Source organism: Peromyscus leucopus, chromosome 8b (assembly GCF_004664715.2).
Source record: "Peromyscus leucopus breed LL Stock chromosome 8b, UCI_PerLeu_2.1, whole genome shotgun sequence".
NCBI lineage: Eukaryota > Metazoa > Chordata > Mammalia > Rodentia > Cricetidae > Peromyscus > Peromyscus leucopus.
Genome location: NC_051086.1, coordinates 5,133,360 through 5,159,454, shown reverse-complemented (window position 1 = coordinate 5,159,454; position 26,095 = coordinate 5,133,360). Strand labels below are relative to the sequence as shown.

Genomic DNA, 26,095 nt, shown 5'->3' with positions numbered 1-26,095 from the left:
TATAGTGCCTGCCTGACAGGCACAGAACTCAGGGTGCATTCTCAGCACCACATGGATCAGATAGTTGTGCACGCCTCTAATCTCTGCACTCAGAAGGTAGAGGCAGGAGGATCAGACATCCATGGTCATCCTTAGCTACATAGAGAATTCCAGAGTTCCAGTACAGCCCTTGAAGGAGGAGACCATGTCTCAAAAAATAAAGTAAAATAAGCCTGTATTTGAAAGGGGAAGGAGGAAGAGCCTGCTTAAATGTCCGCATGAGTCCCCCTTACAGACAAAGCTCCAAGGTTCAGTGGGCCAGGACACCTAGTGGGCCAGGACACCAGGCTGGTCTGATAGGCATCATTCTTGCAGCAGGTTGAGTCATCTCAGAAAGCAAGAGCCAATATCCCTGCTTCTGGGTTGTGCTGGTACCCCCACCCCCACCCCCACCCCCATCCTCACCCCCAGGCTCTGCACTAGCTCCCAGCCTGGAGGAGAATGCAGACCTGAGTGAGGGCAAGGAGTGACATTCAGGTGAGCGAGAGGAGGCATAGACAGCTGTGGGCAGACAGTGAGCTAGCCAGGGGCCAGGGACATCTGGAGATGTCCATGAAGGGTCCATGGAGAGAGCAGGATAGGGCTGGGAAGGCTCAAGCACGGAGCCCTAAATCTACATCCAGGGAATGGGTGTGAGCAGTTCAGACAACCTGGAGCATAGGTTTCCAGGAATACGAGAGGCAGAGCTGAATGAGCCCTAAGCTGGTCTAGGGGAGGAGGGGAAGGCTCGAATGAGGCCTGAAACTTCCCAAGCAAGGCAATGAAGTTTGGGGCGACAATATCTGGAAAGCGCTGAGACTGTTAAGGAGGAGGCACACCCAGCCATTAAAGAGGGGACTCTCCCCCGCAGGACCCAGCCTGAGTGAGCAGGGAGCGAGCGTGCCATCCACAGCCTACCAAAAGCGTGATTCCCACCCCACCCAGCACAGGTGGATGGGGGAGGGGAGGCACCAAGCCCCTGGGCCCAGAAGGGTGGTAGAGGCTGTTGAGCTGGGAGGGCGCAGAGGTGGAGAGGGGGCCCGGCCTGCTTCGCGGCTGTGCCTTGAGCCAGCTGAACCGTCACCAATATTAATGACGGGAGAGAGGGCAAGGGGGCAGGAAATCGGAGCCGGCTCCTGTGGAAGCTGTGACTCAGCGGCCAGCCGGCGGGAGGCGGCAGGGCTCCAGCCCGAGGGGACCTGTCGTTCTCCTGACCCCATGATGGCACTCCTGGGGGTCAGGATGCCGGGAAGAGCGCAGGCAGGGAGGCGGCACCGGGCGGCGCAGACACTGGGCACAGGGGGAGCAAAGGGGAAAACCGAGGCTCAAACCCAGAGCAGGTTGGTCTGGGAGGAGGCCCAGGCGGGCAACAGAACAAAGCGCCTGACGCGGGGCTGGGCCGCCGCCGCAGGAAACTGCTGGCCAAGACGGGACGGGCTGGGCCAGGGGACACGGCACCCGCCCCTGCCCGCCGCCCCAGCCGCTGAGGGACCCCCTCGCCGGCCGGCCGGCCTGCGACGGCGGCGGAAAGTGAATCACTAATTGAAACCACTCTTCGGCATCCCAGTGCTCTTCGGATTACTATTATTTTGCAGCTTGGGCTGCTATGGGTGTGTGGCTGGAATCTTTCCCTTCCAAACCCGGCTTTGAATCCCGCCTAGCGCTAAGTAAGGGAGGTTGGGATCAGTGCTCAGGAATGTGGCCAACTCTCAGCTTTCCCACCTGTGAAATGGGAATGGTCGTGATGCCAACCTGCCAAACTCATCTGCAGGTTTTTTTGTTTTGTTTTGTTTTGTTTTGTTTTGTTTTTGTTTTTGTTTTTTTTTTTTTTTGCCCGATGCCTGTGAGACAGTAGGTGTTCAATTAGAGAAAGTCATCATTACTCATGTGTCAATTCCTTGGTCCTCCACCCAGGGATAAAGGGACAGAGGGAAGAACAAAAGGCTCAAAAAAACCAAAAATTGCTCCAACAAGACTGACCACTCCCCGCTTATGCCGAGAAGGTATAGAGGAAGCAATTTCCCCAGGACCTTGTTCCTAAGCAGAGGCCCATCTTCCACACCACCTGTCCAGACAGATTCCACCTTCAGTTCAATTTAGAAGCAGGGAGAGTCCCTGAAGAGAGCAGAGGACAGAGAGGTGACTCCACTATAGAGCTTCTGTGGGCGACATCTCCCTCTTGAACCTTTGGGAGAAACAAGCAAGCCCAGGACCCTCACAAACAAGCACATGAGAATACAAAGAGGAGAGGTGAAGGGCAGCCTTCAGAGAGCATCCAAGCCTGGCAAGTGGGTGTATTCTCTCTCTCTCTCTGGTGCACACACACACCACACACAAAAACACTAATTCGACATTTGCAGCTCTCTGGCCTGTTCCAAAGTAACAAAATCTTCCCGAACTGATGGAACCGTGGGCCCCAGCTCTGAGTGACTTTCTGGAGACTGCGGTTGCTGCCAACCCCTGAGGATAGTTAAGCTGATCCCTGCAGTCACAGCCCGTGGGCTGTAGGTTCTCAGTTCCCAGCCATCAGGAGCACAGGAGCTGGCTGCCCCAGGGGTTCCTCCCTATAGAACAAGCCAGAACTCCACATCCTTCTCCAGCAGAGTCCAGGGCTCTGTGGCACCAAGTGGCAGCCATAAATATCTCAACCTGGCTGCTGCAGGCACTAAAACAAAAACCCACGATGACTGGAAGAGAGATGCCATCAGGGGCTGATCTCCCTCATCCACGTATATATTCCAGACCCGTGTTTCAGGTAGGGCTAACAGGACCCTGGATATACTTTGCCAGTTCTCCAAAGCTGGCTGAATGAACTCCCAAGTACCCAGGATTTCAGCACTCACCTTCCCCACGAGCTTGCCTTTTCGGTTCATACACAGGTAGAACTCTGTCTCCTTGCCCTTGATCCGGACTTGACTCCCGAAGGTATCTGTCTCCACTAGGAGCTGGGCTTCGAAAGGCAGAAGGAGAATAAGACAAGCTTTTTAACCAGAGGCAATGGTATAGTCTAAAGACCCAGTGACATGCTCCCTGACCTTACCCTTGGCCCCTTACTCCCCCAAAGTCAAGCATGGAAGAGGATTCTGGTAGGTCCCATGAGAACACCCTGACTCTAGGACAGGGGGAAAGAAATTGCTCCTATTTCCCCCATGATCCAGTCTGAGAGGAGTTCTGTCTGTGGCCCTTCCCCCTCACACATCTCCCAGCCCCTCAACTCCACTCCTCAAAGTGGGACCAACAGTCACACAGAATACCCAGAGAAGTAACCAAGGGAACACACACACACACACACACACACACACACACACACACACACACACACACACACACTGAGCCGTCGGGACCTCATGCTGTTTCCTTCAAAAGTTAGGTCAGATGTCCTTTTCCCCAAGGGCAAACATCTGGCCTCCCTACTAATGCAGTTTTGGCACCCTTGACCTGGCCACTTGACACAGGAAGACACAGAGGTGAAGGTGCTGCACCCCTGGGAAAGAGTCTATGTTCAGAATCTCCCTCCTCCTGACTGATGGGTAACTAACTACCTTTCAAGACCACAGAGGTCTGGTCAGGACCCAATTCTCCCCGCTCCCCCATCCCCAGGACCGGAGCCCACCCATGCCTCAGGGTCAGGATGGAGGTATCCACACTGCTCCCCGAAACCCCTGGCAGACAAAGGCATCAGTGACCTTCCTGCTAGCCAGTCCACCTTCCCCCGCGTAGGATTCAGTGTGACCTGGGGTGGGGTCCCACTCCTCTCTGGTCTTGACCCCCCATGGCCTTCTCCATTACCACTCCCCTCCCCCATGGCTGTTTTCTTTGGCTGTGACCCTTCACTTCCAGCACCTGCCCCTCCCTCAGCTACAAAAGTTTCATTTCAGTGACAAGGGACTTGCTTCTCCATAATCACAGGCCCAAATTCCTGAGTACAGTATCTACGGAGCCACAAGGGGTGTACCTCGGTGCCTCTAAAATACACTAGGTATGATTTTAATAAAAAACATTTACAAATATAGGCCCTGGTGCCCCGCTGTGAAAATTGAAACCACCTGGAACTTGGGGTTTCCATAATTAATCTAGCCCTCCTTTGACACCACTTCTAATTAAAATATGATTCCCACCTTAAAAAAAGAATTTACATAAAATTTAAAGACCTAACAAGAATTTTGTAATTCTGGGAGCAAGGTGGGGCACATTCCTCTTTCCGCATCCAGTCCCCCCCCCCCCCCCAGTAAACACTGAGTTAGGACCGTGAACTAGCCTTGTGTACGCTGCGTGCCCTCATTCACACCGCTTGTCCTTCTCTCCGCTCGCTCGGGAGATTCACAGTAGCTCCCCAGGCTGCTCTACCATCCCCTGGCAGAACTCAGGCCTCCCATAGTGAGAAAGTTCTAGAAGCTTGGGTGGGAGGCTGCATGTGTGTGAAGAAGGCAAGAGTCTGGCATGCCTAAATATGGACTTGACCCCCAAGCTCTACTTGGCCTCTGTGTGGCCTTGGGCCACAGGGTCTCCCCAGTGAACTGGGGAGAATTGTCCTGACCCTCAACAGGGCCCGGGGGGCCTGTAGTATGAGAGTGCCTCCTTCTAGAGGTCCAGAGGGGGAACTTACTAACCTTCATTTTAAGTTTCCTAAAAGCTACAAAGTTTAACCTTTCCTGGAAGAAAAGGGCGCCCAGTGGCCAACCCCACATGCTCACACGAGGGTGGGAGGGAGCCTGCTTCCTGAGGCCCTGCCCCTGCTCTGAACCTACTCAGCCTTCTCCAGGCACAGGCACCCCACACCAGAGAGGGCCTCTAAGAATGCCCACCGGTCTGGTGCCATCCCACACTGTATGACTTGAACCCTGAGCAGATCACCACACCCCTCCCTGAGCCTCAGTTTCCTCCCTGGTGCAAGGGGGTGGAGTTCTGCCCCCTTCTATTTCTCTCTGGAGCCCTGGAGTCAAGCTTCGGAGAAGAGCAGACTCACCTGGGAATAGGGAGTCTATCATTAATGGGAGAAGCATTGGGGAGAGGGCCCATCCTCACCCCCATTCCTCCATGGACAAGATCTGCTTCCACAGGATACAGTTAAAGCTCCCCCCACATCCACGTGAAGTAAGGGGCCCCTGTCCTCATTTCCCAGGGTAAGGCGTGAGGTGCCCAGCAACAGCCCAGCAGGAGGACTAACGGCAGGGTTGGCTGGCCCTGAAAGCCACCCCCAATATCGCGCCACCTCTCCGCAGCAAGGACCCTGGCCATCCCCCGCATCCCCAGGGTGGGTGCGGACATCCAAGGGGCCTGGGGTCGAGAGACTAGGGCTTCAGTTCGACTCCACCCTCCACAGGCCAGGCCACCCCCGTCCAGCCCAGGCAGGGTCTGAGCTAGCCACTAGCAGTCTGCTCTTCCTACCCACCCTGGCCACGGCACGCAGTGGAGTGACCTAGACTCCACTCAGAGAATGACATAATGAGGCGGGAGGCAGGCCAGAATTATGTCAAGCCTTTGGGGAGTAATAGAGCAGCAGCCGCAGCCGCAGCAGCAGGAGAGAAAGAGGAACAGACACTCCACCCAAGCTAGGTTTGCTCCAGAGCCTTCCTGGTCCTCCTCATCCTCCACCCGCTTCTGAGAGCCAAGCTCCAAAGATGCAGCTCTCAGGAGCAGAAGCCTCATCTTGGCTCAGTTCCGTCGGCAGGGCCTGCAGCTGGCCTGGGGGATGACATTATCTTGCCACCCCTCCCCCACCAGCCCGTCGTCCATCGTCCAGCTCAACAGCCACCTCCCACTGCCACTGTCGCCCCGGATCCCTTCCACACATCAGCTGGAAGCGTCTTCTAAAATCCGGACGAGGCTAAGAAGGTGCTTCGGTCGGTAAAGTGCCTGCCCTGCAGCATGAGTCCCTGAGTTTGGATCCCCAACAACCACGTCAGAGCTGGGCATGGGGGCGAACATCCCTAGTGCTAGGGAAGCAGAGACAGGAAGATTCACAAAGCTCACGGGCCAGACAATCTAAGCCAATCGGTGATCTCCAAGTTCAGTGAGAGAGCATTTCTCAAAATTAAAGATAGAGAGCAACTGAGGGAAGACATATGTAGTTGACCTCTATCTACACACACACACACACACACACACACACACACACAGACACAAATTACATCTCTTCCCTGTTGAAAAACCTCCCAGGATTCATAAGCAGCTTAGAGAAAACGCAAGCTCTTCACCGGGACCCACCTCATCTGGCCCCTGCTGTTCCTCCTTCCCGGCCTCCCAAGCACATTGTCTCCCTTGCTATCTCTCTGACACACTTAGTTCCTGTGGCAGGCCCTTGGTGCTTGCTAGTCTTCCTGGAGGTTGCTTTGCCCAAACCTTCCCATGGTTGAGTCTCATCCCTCCAGGTGGCCAAGAAGCATCTCCTTAGAGTCTGAATAAGAATGGCCCCCATGGGCACCTACATTTGAATGATTACTCTTCAAGAAGTGGAACTACCTGAAAGGATTAGAAGGATTGGCAGGTGTGGCCTTGTTGGAAGAAGTGTGTCACTGGAGGGTGGACTTTGAGGTTTCAAAAGCTCATGCCAGGCACAGTCTCTCAGAGACACTCTCTCTTCCATCCCCCCACCCCCACCTTCAGATCAAGATAAAGCTCTCAACTACTACTCCAGCACCATGGCTGCCATGCCTGCTGCCACGCTGATCACCGACTAAACCTCTGAAACTATACGCAAGCCCCCAGCTAAATGCTTTACTGTATAGGAGTTGCCTTGGTTGAGGTCTCTTTACCAACTAGAAGAGTTACTAAGAGAGACACCTTCCCTGACTGTAACTGCCTGATATTAGTACCATCCTCCCCAAACCAACACGCACCGATTCCCATGCCACGTTGCAGCACTCTATTGGTTTTGGTTGGTTGGTTGGTTGGTTGTCTGCGAAGTGTTATTGTGATGTTGTGAGAGTGTCAGGTCCCCTGGAACTAGAACAGACAGCTGTGAGCTGCCATGCGGGTGCTGGGGACTGAACCCGGGTCCTCTGGAAGAGCAGCCAATGCTCTAAACAGCTGAGCCAACTCTGCAGTGTATTCCAGTACTCTACAACTGTTTATTGATATTGTTTCAATCTTAAATGTTCCCTCCAAAGCCCATGTGTGGGAGGCTTAGTTGCCCGCTTACAGCATCACTAGGTCCTTTCAGATGTGAGGTCCAGAGGAGGAAGTGAGGTAACACGCCCCTTCCTGTCTCTCTTTCCGCTTCCTGGCCATCAGGAGGTAAGCCTCCTCTTCTACACACTCAAACCATAGCATTCTGACTTACCACAGGCCCAGGAACAAGGGGCTAGCCGATCATGGAGTGGGCCTCCAAACCTGAGCCAAAATAAACCTTACTTCTTTTTAACTTGACCACCTCAGATATTTTATTATAATAATAGCAAGTTAACACAATTTGTTACCTTGTCCATGGTGTGTCCTTCCTTACCAGCAGGGTAAGCCCCAGGAAGACAGGACAGCTCTCCTTACTCTCCACTGTTTTTTTGTTTTGTTTTGTTTTGTTTTGTTTTGTTTTGTTTTGTTTTGTTTTTTGTAGTGCCCAGCCCAGGCCTGGCTCATAGTAAATGGCCACTGATTAAATTACTGTAAGTTCATGGACAGCCTCAGGATGTAGGTGATGACGAGCATGATTAAGAGCTCAAGGAAGATTCAGTTTGGTGAAGCGACATGTCACAGAGCTGGCGAGGATAAGTTTAATCAGCCTCTGATTCAATGTCCTTGTCACTCTAGTTCCTCCTGCTGTGACTGCTCACACTGTCCCTGCCTTGTTAGAACTCTAGACTCCTACCCACACATCCCCAGGCACGGTGACAGGGAAAACTCCCTTGCTCTGTGTCAAAGGAAGTATGTGGGTCAGGGAAAAGTCACTCCGAGGCCTCCTCTACGTCAGCCCCTCTAGGAAAAGATAGAAACGCACACTCGTGTCAGGCTGGTGATGCTCTGGGTCAAGATCTCATTTAACTCTTGTAACCATCCTGTGACGTCAGCACAGCTGTCACTGTCCCCGCCCGCCTCTCAGGTGTAGAAACTGGGTTCCCACAGCACGCACAGTGAGGCTAAGGCAATCCCCGGCAGGCCAGCCCCGGAGTCTTGGTCTTAGCCTGCTCACCCCCTTCCCCCTCTCAGACCTTTTCCCAGGTGAATGAGCCCTGGCTGGAGCAGTGGGGCTCCTTCCTCCGGCTTTACTTCCCTGAGACAGAATTCAAGCGGAACTCATCCTTTTCTCAGCTTCCCATGCAGACGACCTTGAAAGGGGAGGAGTCCCCAGATCACCTTAAGAGGACACCTGGAGTCAACATGGGGAGATGGGGAAGCCCATGGAAGCACTCAGGGCTAAACTCAGGCCATAGACAGAAGAGGAGGATTCCCCAAGCCCTCCAAGAAGCAGCCCACTGTCTTTTTCCCTCTGCTTCTCTGATATGCCTGGAGAAAAAACATGGCACCCATAGCCAGACTGGGAAGCTGACGCAGGAAGATCACAGGTTCAAGGCCCGCCTGATCTCAAAAATAAGAGAGACTGATAATAACAGCCAGTACCTATCATGTGTATCACATGTGTGAGTTGGAAGTCAGAACATGGAATGTGAGGCAGGGACCGTGATAGCAGTTCACACATGGAGAACCTGAGGCCTTGCAGCCGGCAGAGCCGCTGAGCCGCTTGCCCAGAGACTCACTGTAAGGTGGAAACGTGAGGACAGACTGCAACTCCAGAGCTCATGGTGACAGGCAGGGATTGGACCTGAGCTGCACGGGCAGAGCCTGGGCAAACAGGACGGACCTCAAACAGCAAGAAAGGTCCTGATGGACAGACAGACACTGAAGTGTAGGTCCCCAGCGGGCCTTCTCAAAAGCAATTCGGGGCCTCCGCTTTTAGAGTCTGGATTTGAAGGGTGGGAAATGGTAGGGGATACAGAGGCAATAGAGACAGAAAGACTTGGGAGCCTGCTTCAGTGAGAGGCAATCCAGGGAAGAAAGCCAGGATGGGGTAGATCTCCCTGTACTTCCCTGTCCAGGGAAATCCCCCAGGACCTGGTGTGTGTGTGTGTGTGTGTGTGTGTGTGTGTGTGTGTGTGTGTGTGTGCACGTGCGCGCACACACACACTGGGGAGAGGCTGGGCAGATCCGTGTGCATGAGGGAGTACCCTCCCATGAAGACATGTCCTTGCCACCAAAAGCACCAAAGGGTCACCAGTCAGCTCTCCCTTTCCTCCGAAGGTGGGCTAGCTGAAAAGCTGCCTTCTGGAGCCATTATCCGGTTGCTGTTACACACGCATGCTCAGGTGCCCAGAGTTCCCCTTCTCCACAAGTCCCTGGGGAGGTTTGCAGGCCACATAGACTCACCAGAAAGGAAGAGGGAAAGAAAAAAAAATCAATAGGATTGATCAGAAACTATATTGGATCCTGGCTGTAGCGCTAACACACCCCTTTCAATGTGGGGTCCACAAGGCGTGGGTGGCCACTGCTCCCTGGGGACAGAGGCAAGGCCGAGTATGGGAGGCTTAAACTGGGATGCAGAGACCCCATGCCCGATGAGAGGGCTCCTAGGGGAGGCCATGTCTGCTCATCTTTGTATTCTCAGGGAGAAGGGCTTGCCTGAGCACTGGGCCCGGGCATCCTGAGTGTGGAAGAAGCTTTTTGCCCTGAGGTCCTGGGGTGACTACCTTGTCCTCAGTCTTAGGTGCACCCTGGAGGGGTCCCTGCACTCGGGCAATCCCGATCACCTCCCTGTGGCTGGCTCTGAGTGCCGAGAACGAGGCTGTGCACAGCCCCAGAAGCCCGGCATCTCCTGAGAGACAGTGAGGAAGCATATAACGAGATGCCGGGCCACAAGAGAACAGTATGCCGGTAGAAGGGCAGAGATGAGGTCCCCATGAGAGGGCAGAAGTGAGGGGGCGGGTCTCAGGAATGTGTGGGTGGAGAGCATCCTAGGCCTTTAGATGAAATGTGCTTGGCCTGACCAAGGTACCATGCCCGGTGTAGCCCAGTACGCAAGGAGAGGTGCTGCTGCCTGAGATGATGGAGGGACAGGGTGTCTCACGAGCAGAACCAACCCAGGCCTCTGGCGGACCCAAGGATTTAGGTTCTAAGTGACACGAGTCTTTGAACAACAGAGTGGCATTTCGGACTGGTGGACAGAAAAATGGACCAAGGGGTCAGACTCAGAGCCTAGGGAACCATAAGAACAGGGGCCTGCAGCCTCAGCCATGGCTGGTCCAGAAGAACCTTGCTCGTGGCTCAAACCACCTTCTAGAAAGTACTAGGAAGCACAAAGAAGCAGCAAGATGAGAGGACCCAGTACAGAGGCCAGGCCCTGGACGACAGACCCGAAGCTGAGGACGGCAAGCGTTCACTTGCCATCTGCTGTACTTCATCTGGTTCAGCAGATGACACAAGGCCGTGAAGCCAAGTGGGTATCGCAAGACTCTGGTGGCCCGACCCAGCCCTGAGAAGACAGAGCAGGTTCTCAAGTGCCCTTGCATCCTGCTGCCCCTCCCCCAGCAAGGCAGCTCCTGATGCAGAGAAAGCGGCCCATCCTCCTGCCTTGCGTGGTCACATAAATCACCCTCCCAATAATATTTGTATTGATCATCTAGATTGGAAGCCTCAGTGGGCTCCATTGTCTCACTTTCTCTCCCAGGGCTCACAGATGGGGTCTCCCAGCCTCATCTGCGTTTCTAATGGGACATTCAAATGGAACAGCGACAGTCCACAACGCCCCATGCTGCCCTGGGTGTTGGGGGGGGGGGCGGGGTTGGAAGATCGTGTAAACGTGTTCCTTGAGAAAGAAGATGAAGGCCAAGAAGAGCAGCAAGCCAGGCCGGTTCTAGAACCAAAGCGGGGTTCCATCAGCACCACCTGGGTGCCGGTCAGAGTGGCAGTAGCCACACCCGCACACCCACGAATCAGCGAGGACATCTTGACTAGACCCCTCCCTCAGAGAGCCGCGTGCATGTTAACGGCACCATACAGATGAGAAACGGGGACAGAGAAGGCAAAGCGCTGGGTGGAGGAAACAGAGCAGCCCAGTCGAGGCAGAGAGTGTGGGCGGCCTCTGCAGAGAGGGTGGGCCACTTTGGGCTCCTCTCCCTCCCCAGCCCCTGCCTCCCTTCCCAGGGTGTGGACAGATGGCTCAACCAGCATCTGACCCCCCCCCCTTGTACTCTCCAGCCTGGAGGGGCCAGAGCGAGCTCCGGGGACACCCCAGGAGGGCACTTCCTCCCGCCTGGCCAGCCAGCTGCCCCTTCCCTGGCAGCACTGGGCAGAGGATCCCAGGGAAAACTACCACCTGGGTCTGCCCTGCACAGCCCAGCATCTGGGGGGTGCCCCCCACAAGAGCCAGAGGGCCTGAAACCTGCGTGGAGGGACGCTGTGGTCAGAGCAGGGAAGGACAGAGGAAGACCATGGGGGGGGGGGAGAGCTGGACCCAAACAAAGAGGGAAAGGGGCATGAAACAGGAAGAAGGGGGGCAAAGGAGAGGAGCCAGGAAGAATAACTGTGCAGGAAGCGGAGGAGGAGGCAGCTGGCCTGGAGGTCCCGGGCCCGGGCCCCGGGACCCAGCCCATGCTGCCCAGCCTGGCCCAGCCCCCAGCACGGTGCAGCTGCCTCACTCAGGGCCCTACCATGAGGTCAGTCCTGCCCTGGGGCTGTGGGAAAATAAATGGTGTCCAAGATAAAAGGTCCAAGAAATTATTCGTCTTCTTGTCATGTCCTGATGGCAATGGGCAGGGGCCGGTAGGGCACCATCCCAGACAGGCGACGCTGGCAGGCTCGGCACACATGCAGGACCCTGCCCCCAGCCACTACCTCTAGAATCTGGGCCCAAGGAAGCAGCAGGCTGAGGACCAGTGCATCCCAGAGATGGGTGAGGACCAGAAAGAAGCCTCCTGGCAGCCCCGGGCCTTTCCTGTCTAGCAATTTTAAAGAAGTGGTTTGGCCTTTTGTTTTTTTACTTTGCTTCCTCTCCCCCACCCCCCACCCTGAGACAGGGTTTCTCTGTGTAGCCCTGTCTGTCCTTGAACTCACTCTGTCGACCAGGCTGGCCTCAAACTTGGAGATCCGCCTGCCTCTGCCTCCCAAGTATTGGGATTAAAGACATTCACACTACCGCCCAGGCCGCCCTATCTAGCAATTTGAAATAAAATGTCTGCATGTTCAGTGTTTGCCCAGCATCTATCTTGGCTGAATCCTCTCCAAAGCGCTGAGGAGGTGGAGTTATGTCTGCTCTGTTCACTGCCCTGGACTTTCATGGGCTGGGAGCTTAGGAAGAGAAAAAGTCCCAGTGTCCCTCCTCTGACTTCTGCAGCAGAGGAAGGCTGTGAGTGTACCTCAGCACCGCTCCTCCAGGAGAACTGGGCTGTTCCAGGACCAAGAGAAGGTCAAAGGGCCCATGGCCCAACTTATTGTAAGGACCCACGTCTTGCAGGTGTACAAGGTCAAGCTTATGCACACACATTCACATTCGCATACACACAGAGGCACACTCCCATAAGCATCCATGAAGATGACTTCCATGGCCACTAGAGCATCCATAGTGCATGACCAGAGGCTTCCATCCCTCAGAGCAGCTGAACCTGGGAGGGAGGGAGCTGTGGTACAAGCCACTGACATTTGGGCATTCCCACCCAAGCTACCATGTAAGGGGGCACTTTTTATTCACATCAGTGAGTGTCTTAAGGACTCACTAATGAGTCCCCATTTTATAGACCGAGAAACTGAGGCCCAGGAGGGCTAGCACTAGGTCCAAGACCATGCATTCAGCCCAATACAGAGCCAGGATTTGAATGAGGACTCTCCACGGCTGGGAAGAGTATGGACAAGGGGTATGGGTAGGGTCTGGCACATACCATACTTGTCCCCGTCCTCGCCACGGGCACTGATCCTGCGGCCCAAGACTTGAATGTGCTTTCCACTGGTCCTGCTGTAGAGCTGATACAAGCGCAGCTGCTTCCGACTCACATCATCGCGAGCCCGCGTCTGGTTCTCCACATGGATGCGGAAGTCCACGTTCTCCTCGGCTGCCAACACCTACGCAAGGGGAGGAGAAATGGTGAGCTAGCCATGTCTCTCCTCTCCACCACCTCTGGCCAGGCCCCATTTCACAGACAAGGTAACTGAGGCAACTGGGAGATAATAAAGCTGAGAATCAGGCCTGGGTATACAGATCTTCCCACCCGCCGGCACGTGGTCTTCTGTGACCTCGGCATGCAGGTTGCTCTGCCTCCGATCTCCTTTTAGTACAGAGGCCCCTATCCCAATGGCATCCGGAACCATGAGGAGGGCCTAAGCAACTAGGAAGAGAACTACTGTCCACAGGGCTTTGGGGAGAAGTCGGAGGGACACATGGCAGGGAAGGGATAGGACGAGCAGTCTCAAATACTGACCACTGGGCCAGCCTCCAGCATGCCGCTTCTCCCGGATCATCACAGGGACCCCTCCCACTCACTCCACGGTACTGGCCCATGGCCCAGCTCACTACTTGTATCGTCTTCCAATTTACATCCTCCACGGTAACTTTGCGGACCTCTTGCCATTTAGTTCATCAGCCACACCCTCCAGGAAGCCTTCTTAGGTTGCACCCACACTCACTGCTCCCATCCCTCTTCAGGAATACCGCCCCTCGCCTGAACAGTATGCACCCACCTCCTCCTCAGCTCGTCCACGTTTGCTCTGCTGATAACCCATCCTCCACCAAACAAAGCCCTGCCATAGGACCCTCCCTGTCCACACTCCTCTGGGCTTCCTCACACTCAGAGGTCCTTACTGAGGCTTCTAGACCTGAGTAGTAGCCCCTGATGCTTTTCTCCTCTTCCATGCCAGCCACACCACCTTACCTTTAAAGTCTCTGGAACCTTCCTAGTACTTAGCACACGCCAACCTCAGGCCCTTTGCACACGCTCTCACTTCTGCTCTCAAGCTTTCTCAGTTCTCTGCACTCATTCTCTCAGGTCTCTGCCCAGATGTCACCTCAAACAGGCCTCCTGGGATTGCCCTACCCCTGCCAATCTCCATGCTTCCACTCTGCTATGAGAGTCTTTCTAGCTCGTGTGACTCAACATACCATCTACCTACTCAGTCTTTATCTTTCTGCTCCGACTACACTGGCGGCGCCACGAAAGCCAGAGTTCTCTCTCTCCTGTGCTACTGGCCCTGCAGCCCCAGCACAGACACCCAAGCACTTGTTCAACAAATGAGTGAATGAATGAATGAATGATGAATGAATGAAGAGATAAAGTCCTGCCATGCCATTAAGAATTAAGTTATATTCACCTGTACCTGCTAGTTAGATGCATGGCCCATCCCGTCTTATAAATCAGAACAAGTCCTGAAGCATGGGTTAGAATTATAGCAAGATGTCCCGGGGTAATGGTTAGAATTACAGGTTTGTTCTGTGGACCCACCAAGTCTGGCATGCAAGACCCCATTCCCAGAAAAGCACTGCTCACCCAGCCATTGCTAGAGCTCTCTGGACCCTGGCAGCCCAAGCATCGGTCTCAGCCTTAACTACGAGGCTCTGTGACTCAGTTTCTTCACAATGAACATGATGAAGACAGAACCCACCGTGGGGGTTGCTATGAAGACTAAATACAATGGGTAACATAGCCGTCCGTTCCTTCCACATCTGAGCAAATGTCAGAACTTTTAGCCAGACTCCAGGTGAAGCCCAGCTAAGCAGAAATCAAGGTTCACAAATGCCCATTTCTGCAACCACTCTCCATTTCCACCAGCCATGATGGCCAAGCCACAGTACCAGGGACTGCCTCTCCTCCCACCCTGACATCCAGGGGCGCCCACACCTGGGGGGTATTTTTCGGAAAGACCCCACACTTGGAGCCATTGACCTTTCTGGAATGATTCCTGGAGTCAGCTTAGCCCTGTCCCCTCCCCCGAAAGTAGGCACGGCATCCCTGTCCTCCCACCCTCCTCCTCTCACAGGAGACCCTATTGACTAGGGGTCAAGCCCGTCTCCTCACCCCCAGCTCCCAAGGGGCGCTTCCCTACCCTAGAAGCTGCCCTTCTATAATGATTTTCTTCCTGGCCCGCTGGACAGAAGTAGCAAAGTGACCCAGGGTCAGCAAGGTCTATTGGGTGGCCCTGCACCAGGATGCGGGGGCACAATCCATCTTGCCTAGCTTCCACCACGTAAGCCATACTCTGACCAGCTCAATCCCTAGGGAAGTAGCTGGTGGCCTCTGCTGGAAACTGGGCCCCTTTTCTGGAAAGGCTGGATACCCTAGACTTCCTATCCAAACCTCTGGTGGGCTCAGGGCACCAGCCCCTTCTACCTGCCCTTAGAAGCCTGCTTTGGAGAGCCCTCCACAGGGCAGGATCTGGACATGCTATTGTCTCTGGAGTTACCACCAGGCTCATCCCTAGGTATCAGCTTGTCCCCAGGAAGCAATCAGCAGTGCTTGCCAAATGACTGGCCACGAATAAGGGACACCTGGAGGCCAGCAGCAAGATTTAGTTATCTTTCCATCCAGATAACTAAAGTGCCTGGCAGAGAGACAAGGGATGCCATACTATGGGAGCTGCACATCACTTTGTTCCAGGAATCCTGCTAAGAAGCCCCTGGGCATGCCCTGTTCTAGCTCCATCAGCTCCAGAGCTATGGAATACATCAGGGAGCCAGGGAGAAACCATTTCCCCAAGTCGGACTTTGAGGGCACCTCTCAAGAGCCATAGGTTGGGTATGAGTACATGAAATTCCATATGCACTGCAAGCTTGCCTTGAGAGAATCACTGCCCCTGCTTTCTAGCTGAGTGAGTGGCAGCTCTCTTGGCTATGGTGCCTAAGAGCGGTCTGCCTGGCTGACACCCCTCCAGGTGCACAATGTTTAGAGGAGGTGAAAAGCTTTGGGATGAGCCAAAAGCCACAACACACACAAGAAAGCCAAAAGACTTAATACATAGACAAAATGGCCCCACCTCCCTCGATGCCACACTCACAGGTGATCCCTGGTCAAAATGGACCCTCCAGAGTGGGTGACTGATACTGTCCATGCATCCTAAGACTCCCGAGTACTCCCAACCTGCCCCTTCCCCTTTCCCAAATATTTGTTCCTCAGTCCAGGAGCTGCACCTGAGCAACAAGGGCCCTACAGGCTCGAACCTCATTCCGATCCTAGGTTCTCCCAAATTGGCCTAGGAATGCCAATACGGTGCTCAGTAGACAGAGCCACGAGCATTGGCTTACATCCTGTCTTCATCTGGGTGCTCTCAGTTCAGGGAAGGGTGCACCTTCCTGCTCAGAAGTCTGACAGGCCCCAACCTCCCAGGCACAATATCCAGCCCCTGCCTGCACTCCAAGTCTACCGCCCTCATCCTGGAGATAACCTGATCCATACGAAAGGGAGCTCTGCCAGCTTCCAGAGACCAACCAAGGTGTCCTGTTCCACAGGGGCACCTGCCATCTACCATCCACCTGTGCTTCCTTGAAGGCTTCAGCCCCCCCTGACACTGAGAAGCATGTTTGGGGGCATCCCCATTCTTCTCAGACCCTGCACATTGCCATCTCCTGAAGACTTCCATCAAGATCCAGGTCACCCACATGAACCTTGGACACCAGGATAAAAAGTAGTACCATTCAACCTGCAAGTTACCTGACTCCAACCACAATAGCTGACTCACTTGAGCTCTTTGCCCTCAGTTTTCTTGTCTGCAAAATGGGAATTATTTATAACATTTACCTTTGAAAAATTCCATTAGTAACTGTAATAGCCATCACATTCTTTTTTCTTTTAAGTCTTGCTTTATAAACAGTCACAGGGTTTCCAGTCTTTGTGTGTGCACTTGTGTGTGTGTGCCTATTTGGAGGGGGTGGGTATATGCTGAGGTGCATGTATGGAAAAGTCAGAGAACATGTCAGCCCTTGTCTCTTACCTCCTTTGAGACAGGATCTCTTTCTGTTATCATTCTCTGCTGTATACACCAGGCCTTGTGGCCCATGAGCTTTGGAAGTCCTCCTGATTCCACCTCGTATCTTGCCACAGGAGAGCTGAGGTTATAGGCATGCACTGCCATGCTCAGTTTTATGTGTGTTCTGGGGATTCGAACTCGGGTTCTCACACTTGCACAAAAAGCACTTTTACTCAGAGCCAGCTCTCCAGCTCAGCAGCCATGTTTTTGAAAGACCCACTGTGGGTGACTGATCCTACACAGTCACAGAGTGCTGTCATAAGCAGGAATTATTATCACCCCCATGTTAGAGCTGGAGAAAGTGAGGGAGGTCACATCATTTGTCCTAAGTCAGAGAATTAGTGAGGAGAGGACTCAAGATTCAAACACAACTTTCCCATGCACCTAGAGTTCAAGCCAGCCACTTCATCCGCAAATACTACCACCTTGTTCTCACCACCTCCTCACCAGTGTCCCCTTATCCTTGGTTTCAGCTATATCTGGTCAACTAAGAGCCAAAAACATTAAATGGAAAATTCTAAACATGAACAATGTTTCTAGTTCAGTGCTGTTATGAGCAGTATGATAAAATTCCACATTGTTCTTTGTCCAACGTATCCACGCTGCATCTGCTACCCACCTGTTAGGTATTAGTAGCCATCTAGACTCTCAGGTTTACAGACTCAGCATCTCAGTGCTTGTACATGGGGTAGCCATCCCTGGGAGATCTGAACATGTACCATGCATGTAGAAGGACACAGCTCCTCCGGGACAGGAGCCAGATCAGAACCTGTGGTATGGCTGAGTGGGAGGGACACTATCCATTGAGGAGCTAGAAACTTGAAGTCCTCTGGGCAACAGGGAAATGGGGTCCCACTGATCTGTCCCAGCTACCCTCCGTCATCCATGTCCATCGCTAGGCACCCTGCCCAGGAGTGAAGAGTCTCCCTGGTCCCAAGGACATGCACAGGCTTCAAGCAGCAGCAGGAGGCCAGGGCTTTTAGAGCTCTTCCAAATTCTGGGTTCAAATCCAAGACTTCAGGCCTTCTAAGAGTGAACCCCAGTAAAGTCAGCTTCCTTCTCCACTCCAAAAGGCAGCCCTCCAAATGCTTCTTCAAGGGCAGAAGTCAGCCCAGAGTCAGCTACTGCTACATCAAGAGTGAAACTCACAGCAATTCTGAAGGCAGGCACCGCCCGGGGGCCATCAGCTCACTCCTCACTGAACCTGAGCAAGTGTCAGCTCTACTACCCCTGTATTCCCAGTGACACAGGGAGGTATAGAGAGAAAGAGACTTGCCAAGGTGCACAGGACACAGCAGAGCCAAGATCTAACACATTCAGCCCTGAAGCATTAGTTTTCTCCAACTGGCACTGCTTCATAAAAAGGGGACTAAGGTGCCCCCTCTCAGCCTCTTTGACACCCCATCTTCCCCACAGCCCAAGCTTATGGCCTCTCGCATCATACTCCCCACACCCATTGCAGCCTGGATAGACAGTATGGCCGCAAAGGGCCTTTCCCCACCCCCAGCCTGTCCATTAAGCTCCCAGGGCTATCAATGTATTGATTGGCAGGGCCAAGCCATCAGCATGGGTGGGGCACTGCAGAATGGGGGCTGGGTCCAAGGTCCAGCCTCCCTCTGCCCATACATCAGCCTTCTCCATACAGATTGTCAATACCGGGCAGGTAGTCAATCCTGGAGCTAGTCTGGATAGGGACAGGACTTGGATGGATTGCGCTCTTTTTCCCTCATCTCTCCCACTGCCAGCATCTCAATATCACTCCATCTCCCTGAAGTTGTGGGCAGGGGTAGCCATCATGCCTAGGAGATGACAAACAAGCTTTTTTCTGGTGCTCAGTGCCCAAGAGGGCTTCTTCTATCAGCCCATTCCTGAGCATGATGCTCCAGCAAGCACAAAGGGTTTGCAGCACCCTGAACACATAATGCTGCTCCCCACTTCCAGGTAGCCTGATCCATGTGCCTCGGTGACCTTACATACACACGCGTAAGCCCACACACATGCACCTGCAGGTTCACAGTACACTCTTCATCTGGTCAACTGCTCTGGCTCAGGTCTGGTTTCAGGGTCCAAGCTCTATTCTCCAACAACAGCCCTCAGTTCCTGTTACCTGAGGGCTGGGACAGGTATAAATCTCCTAGGGGTCCAGCACCTAGCACAGGGACAGTGGGCACAGGGGCTCATTCAGTCCAGGTCCAGGCCCCTAAGCTTCTCCGCTCAAGCTGAGAGGGTGCATTCAGTGCCCAGAACCTGCAGCGAGGGCCTGCCCTCCCCTGAATTTCTAGGAATAAGTACAAGCTGGTTGGTGGGCAAGCAGGCTTCATAGCTGAGAGCAATAGCTCTGTTTCACTTAACATCTGAAAAGCCTGGCTCCATGCCAACGGCTCCCCCAGGGACCACAGTCTCCCTCCCAGCAACCCCAGGACCGATGCTGTATCCTGGTGCTCCATTAATGATGAGTACAGAGAGGCAGTCAATCCTATCTGTCACACAGCTGGTGAGTGTCCAAGACAGGGTGTGACCAGTAAACTGAGTTCAGACCCCAGGCTCTTTCCTGTCCCCGCAAAGCATGCAGTTGGTCAAAGAGAGTGACAAGAACCATGGGATTCTAAGGCAGGAAGTGGAGGAGAGGGGGATCAATCCAAAGTGTCTGTTACCTCCTCATATAGTACACTGAGGGAAAGTTGAAGCCTTGAAGATCAAATCCACGTGGGGGCCAGGAATACAGCAGGTATCTCATAAATGCTCATTAGTTGTTTGTTTACGAGTGTCTACCGCATACTTGGCCCAAGATGTGGCCTTCGTTATGTCTATCAGTGATTCTGGGGAATGCTTGAGAATTCTGTTGTGGTCGTTTATGACTTTCTGAAACAGGTTCTCACTGTATGCCCCAGGCTGACTCAACATCCTGCCTTAGTCTCCCCAGTGTTGAGTTACAGGTGAGCACCACCAGGCAAAGCCTTGGGAATAACATGATTAACCCCTGTTTACAGATGACGAGGAAGCAGTGACTGCAAGAGGTTCGAAGGTCTGGCCCAAAGCCATGCAGCCTGAATCATGGTGGAATAACACACAGACCTGAGATCAGACCCTTGCTCCCAACAGACCAGAGTACCTGCTGTCACTCATCCAAGGAACATTTCTTCCCTTGCTTTCTCTAGCACGTGGCAGCACATGCTGTACCTAGGACACAGCATATAATTGGCCAGGCAATTACAACCACTCAGTTATTGGTTGAGTGTTGGCTGCTCTCCATATAATAGCTCATTTAGTTCTCGCTAACCCTAGGGAGGGGCTTCACACTGACCCACTCTACAGATCTAGGGAAGACAGGAGCAGGTGGGTGAAGGCCACCGATCATGGGCTGAAGAGCTACAGAATCAAAACCGAGGCCTCTCTGATGCCAGTGCACAGGGCCCTTAGAAGCTTTCAGTGCCCGACTCCTACCCAGCTGGATAAACCAAGTAGAGCAAAGGCCCAGGGTGAACTGAGCCAAGGCAGAGGTTCATCATGCAACCTTGGGGTCTTTGTTCTGTGGCCCTCAGCTGATCAACATACAGTGTCCCTGGCCCCGTCATCAACACAGCAACATTTTATATATCACTTAGATGTCAGAAAATAAGAACTACCAGCCAGCCAGCCCACAGCCTAAGAGGCCCCTTACCCACTGATGTTCCAGAACAAATTCCCACACTCAGGTCCACAGTGTGGCAGCTGACCTAAACTCACCCTAAGGCCAGGTGCCTCTCCTCCTGCCTTGGCCTATGGGGAGAAATGTCCGAATGCCCTTTCCTCCAGGGGTCTGCCACAGGCCCTTGTTAGTGAGCAGTCAAGAGCACAGACACACACACAGGTTCATCAGAACAGCCCTTGTTCACAACACACACACCAGGAGGGAGCAGCGCTTGCTATGTACAACAGGCAAGAGAGGCAGGCAAGAATCCTCCTAGGACAGAGACACAGCTCTCAGGCCTAGACATCTACTTCTAAATACCCACTATTTTACTGGGGTGTTTGTTTGTTTGTTTGTGTGTTTGTAGGGGAGAGTGGTGTTTTTGCCATTTTACACATACAGAACTTAAGCCCCAGGGAGGTTAAGTAACTTGCCCCAAGGTCACACAGCAAACAGAAGGCAGAGCCCCCGTTTGAACCGGGCTGGACGAATGTAAAGCCCTCAGTTGATTTTAGCCCGGGCCCCAGAGTCAGGCAGCCAGAGTCGAATCCACAGCTTTGCTTCCCTTTTGCTGTGTGACCAGACAGGTTGGTGTGCCCTGCGGAGGAGGCTCTTGTTCTCCATCGACAGCGTCCCCTAACCCCAGGCTGGTGGTGAGCTATAACCAGGAGAGTGTAAGACCGTGCCAGACACCCAGGGGACACGGTGGGCTGGAGCTGCTGTCGGCAGCCTTGTGGGCTGGCACCCCCAGAACTTTTCTGCTACAGGACCAAGTCAGAACCCCAAAGTTGTCCTGGGATAGATGCCTCTTCCCTGTCCCTTTTCAGCCTTCCTTTGGGAGCCCACGGAACTGCTGTGCAGGGAGGAGGCTGCGCCTGCGACTCTGACAGGCTGCCCCCAGTCCACTGACACTGGCTGTGCCAACCACAAGAAATTTTAAAAATCCACCTCCTTATCTCAAAGCAAGTGGGTGACCTTCCCTGGCTGCAGGAATGCTGGCAGGGTGCCCCACCCCTCCCCTCTTTCTGCCCTGGGAAGGAGGCACCCACATCTAGCTCCGGGGCCCTCAAAGATCAGCACTTTCCCAGGAAGAGTGGAGCCTCCTGACCGGGACAGGGAGGAATCCATCTTACTAGAGTCTCCTACCTTCATGAGACACTAAACAGGACTTTCCACTAAGGACCCCCAGCATGCCTGCCTCCTGGGACTCTTCCCCCTACTAGTAAACGGCAGGATTCCTTCTAGAAGAGATAGAATTAATACAAGATCTTAAATCCAGATTCTTGGCTTGTAGCCATGGCCCTGAACAAACCCCTTCCTGGCTAGTTCTATGTCCGGCTTCCTCCTTCTGTGAAGCAGCAATGTGACTCCATCCTACCTGGCTTCCTGGTAGAAAGCTGAAAGGATGGAAGCAGCTTCCCTGCATGACACGCCTTACATTCTTACAGGCAACCCCCCTCTGCACCCAGGCAAGTCACTTCCCAGAAAGTGGAAGAGATGTCACGATGCTGGAGCACCTGGCAGTGCCCCCTCTAGACTGGAAGACTCTTGCGGCCAGGGACTCTCTAGGTCTCACCCCCAGGGTCAACAAGAAGCAGGCTGAGTATTGAAGGGAAACTCAACAGAATGGACCCATGAATGACGTTGCTTTAAGTTAGTAAAAACGCCATCCAACCGTGAGGAGGCTAGGTGAGAACTCCAAACTCCAACACCTCCTGGTGAGACAGGAAGTAGCCGTGTGGGAAGAACAAGAGGCTGCAGGAAGCCCCCCCCCCACACACACACACACCTCCCGCACTGGCCTGCCTTACGCTAGCCTGTCTCAGGAAGGCAAGGACCTAGTGGAGCCTGGCGGCGGGAACAATGTTGGGCAGGTGCCGGCAGAGCGTCGTGAAAAGCCGGGCCTGGTGTCATTGTCAGAGCTCAGCCAAGTGCAGAAAAGCAATTTACTGGTCACGCTGCCTGCTCCCCGCGGAAATTTTTAAAATTCTTCTGATTTGAGCTATCTGCGGTGTCCTGAGTCGTGTGGAGAAAGGATGAAGGGGTTTTATTAAATTCCCAGCTTCCCACTTCCCAGGGTGGCCAGTGGGTGAAGGCGGGGCTCACCACACTGGCGGTGGGCGGAGGACAGTATCTGGCATTGACTGTGTTCATGGAAACCTGACTTGGGGGGAATCTGTTTGAGGCCTGGTGACTGAGGGCTGGGAGGAGGGGAGGCACCCAGAAATGCCATTGCTAAAACTGTCCCAAACCCCCTAAAATAGTAAAGATGGAAGTCCACTGGCTTTTCAGTTGGCAGACATGCCTCCCTGAGTGGGTCATAATCAGCAGCGTTTCTTCTGCTCCTGTCACACAGCACTTCAACTTAAGGGCCACCTTTCACAAATGATGCAACTCAAACTGCGGCAGAACCACCAGCAGGGCACACTGAAGCTGGGGTCCGGCAGAGATCACCTATTGCCAAGTCCCTGGGCCCTTTCCTCACATGGGAAGGAAGGCCTTTGGTCTACTTGCACCAAAGGCTCTCCTACTGCTGATGAGCCTGAGCACTCTGCCCAGGACTACACCTGCTTTCACAGCATCAGACAAAATTGCCTCTGCAAGGTTCGGACTTCAGACTCATGGCAATCCACACATCTGAAGCCATCTTCATTTCTACCACTAACGGCCACTCCATCCCTGTCTCTGAACTAAAGTGACCATGAGCCTACTAATTATTCCCCCTGGTATTTATTTACCTTTTAGGAATCCTGGAGATGTATATATATTATGTTTTATATATATGTATATATGTGGATTGCTATGACTCCTCTTCCAGACACACCAAATTTGCACACTATTTTCTGAATGATCTTCAAGGACACCCCCGGCCAGTCCCAAGGATACAGACCAGGGGTTAAAACACCAGCCCTATGCAGTTCAGAAGTGGAGAGGCTGCAGGGGACAAAGGGTCAAAGGAAGGGGGGTGGAAGAGAGGGAGGAGAGGCTCCCTCACCTGCATAGATCCTGCCTCTTGGCCTAACCCAAGCAGACCACCCAGCTCCTTCCTAAAGATGCTGGCTCTAGTTCTGGCCAGGAGGTGGAGGTGGGAAGCAGAGTCCAGACTCTCTCCCTCACATTCCCATCAGAGAACACAAAGACCACCCGGCAGCCCCTCCCGGGCCCTACTTAAAGAAGAACAAGAGCAGCAAGCATGCGCAGGTTTGGGCAGCAAGATCCAAGGGTTCCTTTCTGCCTCCACACCCATTTCCTCAGCTCCTGCCCAGGCTCGGCCCAACCAGACAAGAAGACCCCCTGGAGTGACCCTGGAACCTGCCCTCTGCCTGGGGACTCAGCTGCAGACAAACTAGCAGCCCATGCTTGGCACTGGCCTTTTTCTCTAAAATCGACCATCCCCCCCACCCACACACACACCCGCTTCACCACACAGGGTCACATCTGCTTTGGCAAACAGCCAGCGTTAAGTTACTGACTCCAGTTGTATTGATTCAAAGAGTCACTGGGGACCCCCCGCCTGGCCAACAGAAGGAAAGAGGCCATCAGTCTGTCCATCCATCTAGCCTTCCAGTCCCCAGTCTCAACTGGTTGCCCTGAGTGTCCATGACTGTTCCAAGGAACAGTCTTCTCCAACCAGTGGAAAGAGATACATGAGACCCAATAGTGAACACTGACCAGACAGCAATTACACACAAGCTTCCTATACCAGAAATCTGGGAGAACCACCTCTGGTCCATGCACAGGGCTGTCTCCAGACATCTCCAGAACTCAGAGTGCTACGACCAAGCATCTTCCCACTAGCCCAGCAAGGACACCTGCCTTTCATGGAGAGGGGGAGGGGACAGATAATCCTCTTTTGGCCTGTGTCCAATTTATTCTAAGTCCCCTCCCTTGTAGCTGTAGGTAGGTGGAGGTATTAGGTAGCTGGTGTTTCCTATTCCCTTTGCCCCCACCACACACACACACACACACACACACACACACACACACACACACACACCATGCTGAGGCAGCCCTGGTCTGGTTCTAATCGGGGCTGAAGTCGACTCCCTACCCCCCCCCCTTCCTTCATTTCCACGGCTTTGGAAGCCAGAGCATTCCAACTGTCTGTGTGCCAAGACCTTCCCGAGTCTGAAAGCTGCTGAAGTAACAGATCAGATTTTAGCAAGTGCTTTCCAGGCTGAGCGCCAAGCCCTCTTCTGATGCACAGAGAGCGAACGGGGACCAAGCAGGGAACAAGCCCTGGGCTGCACCACCTTGGGCAAGGACATGTGGAGCGGAGCGCAGCAGGATGGGGAGCAGTCTCTCTCTCTCTCTCTCTCTCTCTCTCTCTCTCTCTCTCTCTCTCTCTCTCTCTCTCTCTCTCTCCACACACACACACACACACACACACACAGTAATTTACAACTAAAGCTCTCACTGGACTCAAAATCCACTCAGCTGAAAACCACCTTTTTGTCTGCAAGCAGAAGCAGACTGTAAAGGGACAGTTGGCAGAAAAACCCCTAGGTCCCTACCCCTCGCCAGCTGCGGTCCCGCACAGCGCTTGGGCTGAGCCGTTGGGCTCTGGGAAATCTACCGACAGCCCGCACTGGCTCGAGCCCCGCAGCGGCTCCTAGCCCTTGGCCCAACACCGCCAGCGCAGGACGCGCGCGAAGCCGCCCTTCCGAGCCCTGGGAACAGGTGCACTGGGCTTGTTGCCCAGGAGGGGTGGGGCACCGAGAGGGGGCGCGGTCCCGGGAAGGGGGGTCGGCCCAAACCTCTAGGAAGAGTGCGCGCGGGGGAGGGGGAGAACCTCTCAGTCTGGAGTCCACGTACCTGAATCTGGAAGCACAGCAATAGAAAGTGTAAACACCTGCGGGAGAAAGAGGGAGAGGTGGTCAGTGGGACCCGAGGGAGAGGGAGCCAGCCGATGGATAGACAGACACGCAGGCAAAAAAGTCATGCGAGCAGACGGGTAGACAGACAGAGCCACACGCACAGGGACAGGCATCCAGGCAGGGTGGGCAGCCCCAGGCGGGCGCTTACAGGCAAGTGCAGGCGGAGGGCGCTGAATACATCGCGGGGCGGGGGGGAGGCGGCGGCTCCTAGCCCAGCCTGCACATGTCCGCTCCGCGCGGCCGGGACCGGGCGCCTCCGCCGCCGCCGCCGCCGCCGCCGCCGCTGCTGCTGCTCTCTCCTCGCCGGCTGCTGCTGCAGACTCTGCTGCTCCGGGGCGCTCCGCGGCGCGCCCTGCGGCATCAGCGCCCGCGCGGCTCCTCCCGAGCGCTGCGCCCTCCGAGCCGGCGCGGGGGCTGCGGGGCGACCGCGGTGCGGGAGGCGCCCGGCCGGTACGGGGAAGCTGGTCGGAGGCGGGCAGGAGGGCCGTCTGGGCGTTCGAAGGACGCGGCTGCCGACTCAGTCCAGGGTCAACATGCACGGCGGGGGCTGCGGCTGGGCCCCGCGGCCGAGGCGCGAGGCTGGCGGGGCGGCGGGGCC

General features: G+C 54.3%; 1 protein-coding gene across 1 annotated transcript in view; it reads right to left on the bottom strand.

Annotated features, from left to right (window-relative positions):
• The window catches only part of Fgf18 (fibroblast growth factor 18), a 30,854-nt gene extending 5,056 nt beyond the window's left edge, over positions 1–25,798 (bottom strand). Inside the window, exons 1-4 of the mRNA XM_028857807.2 lie at positions 25,646–25,798; positions 25,436–25,472; positions 12,879–13,059; positions 2,862–2,968 (exon numbers count right to left, since the gene is read on the bottom strand). Coding sequence (XP_028713640.1) covers positions 2,862–2,968; positions 12,879–13,059; positions 25,436–25,472; positions 25,646–25,677 — 357 coding nt within the window. The 5' untranslated portion in view covers positions 25,678–25,798. The remainder of the gene's footprint in view (positions 1–2,861; positions 2,969–12,878; positions 13,060–25,435; positions 25,473–25,645) is intronic.
• Between the last annotated feature and the right edge of the window lie 297 nt (positions 25,799–26,095).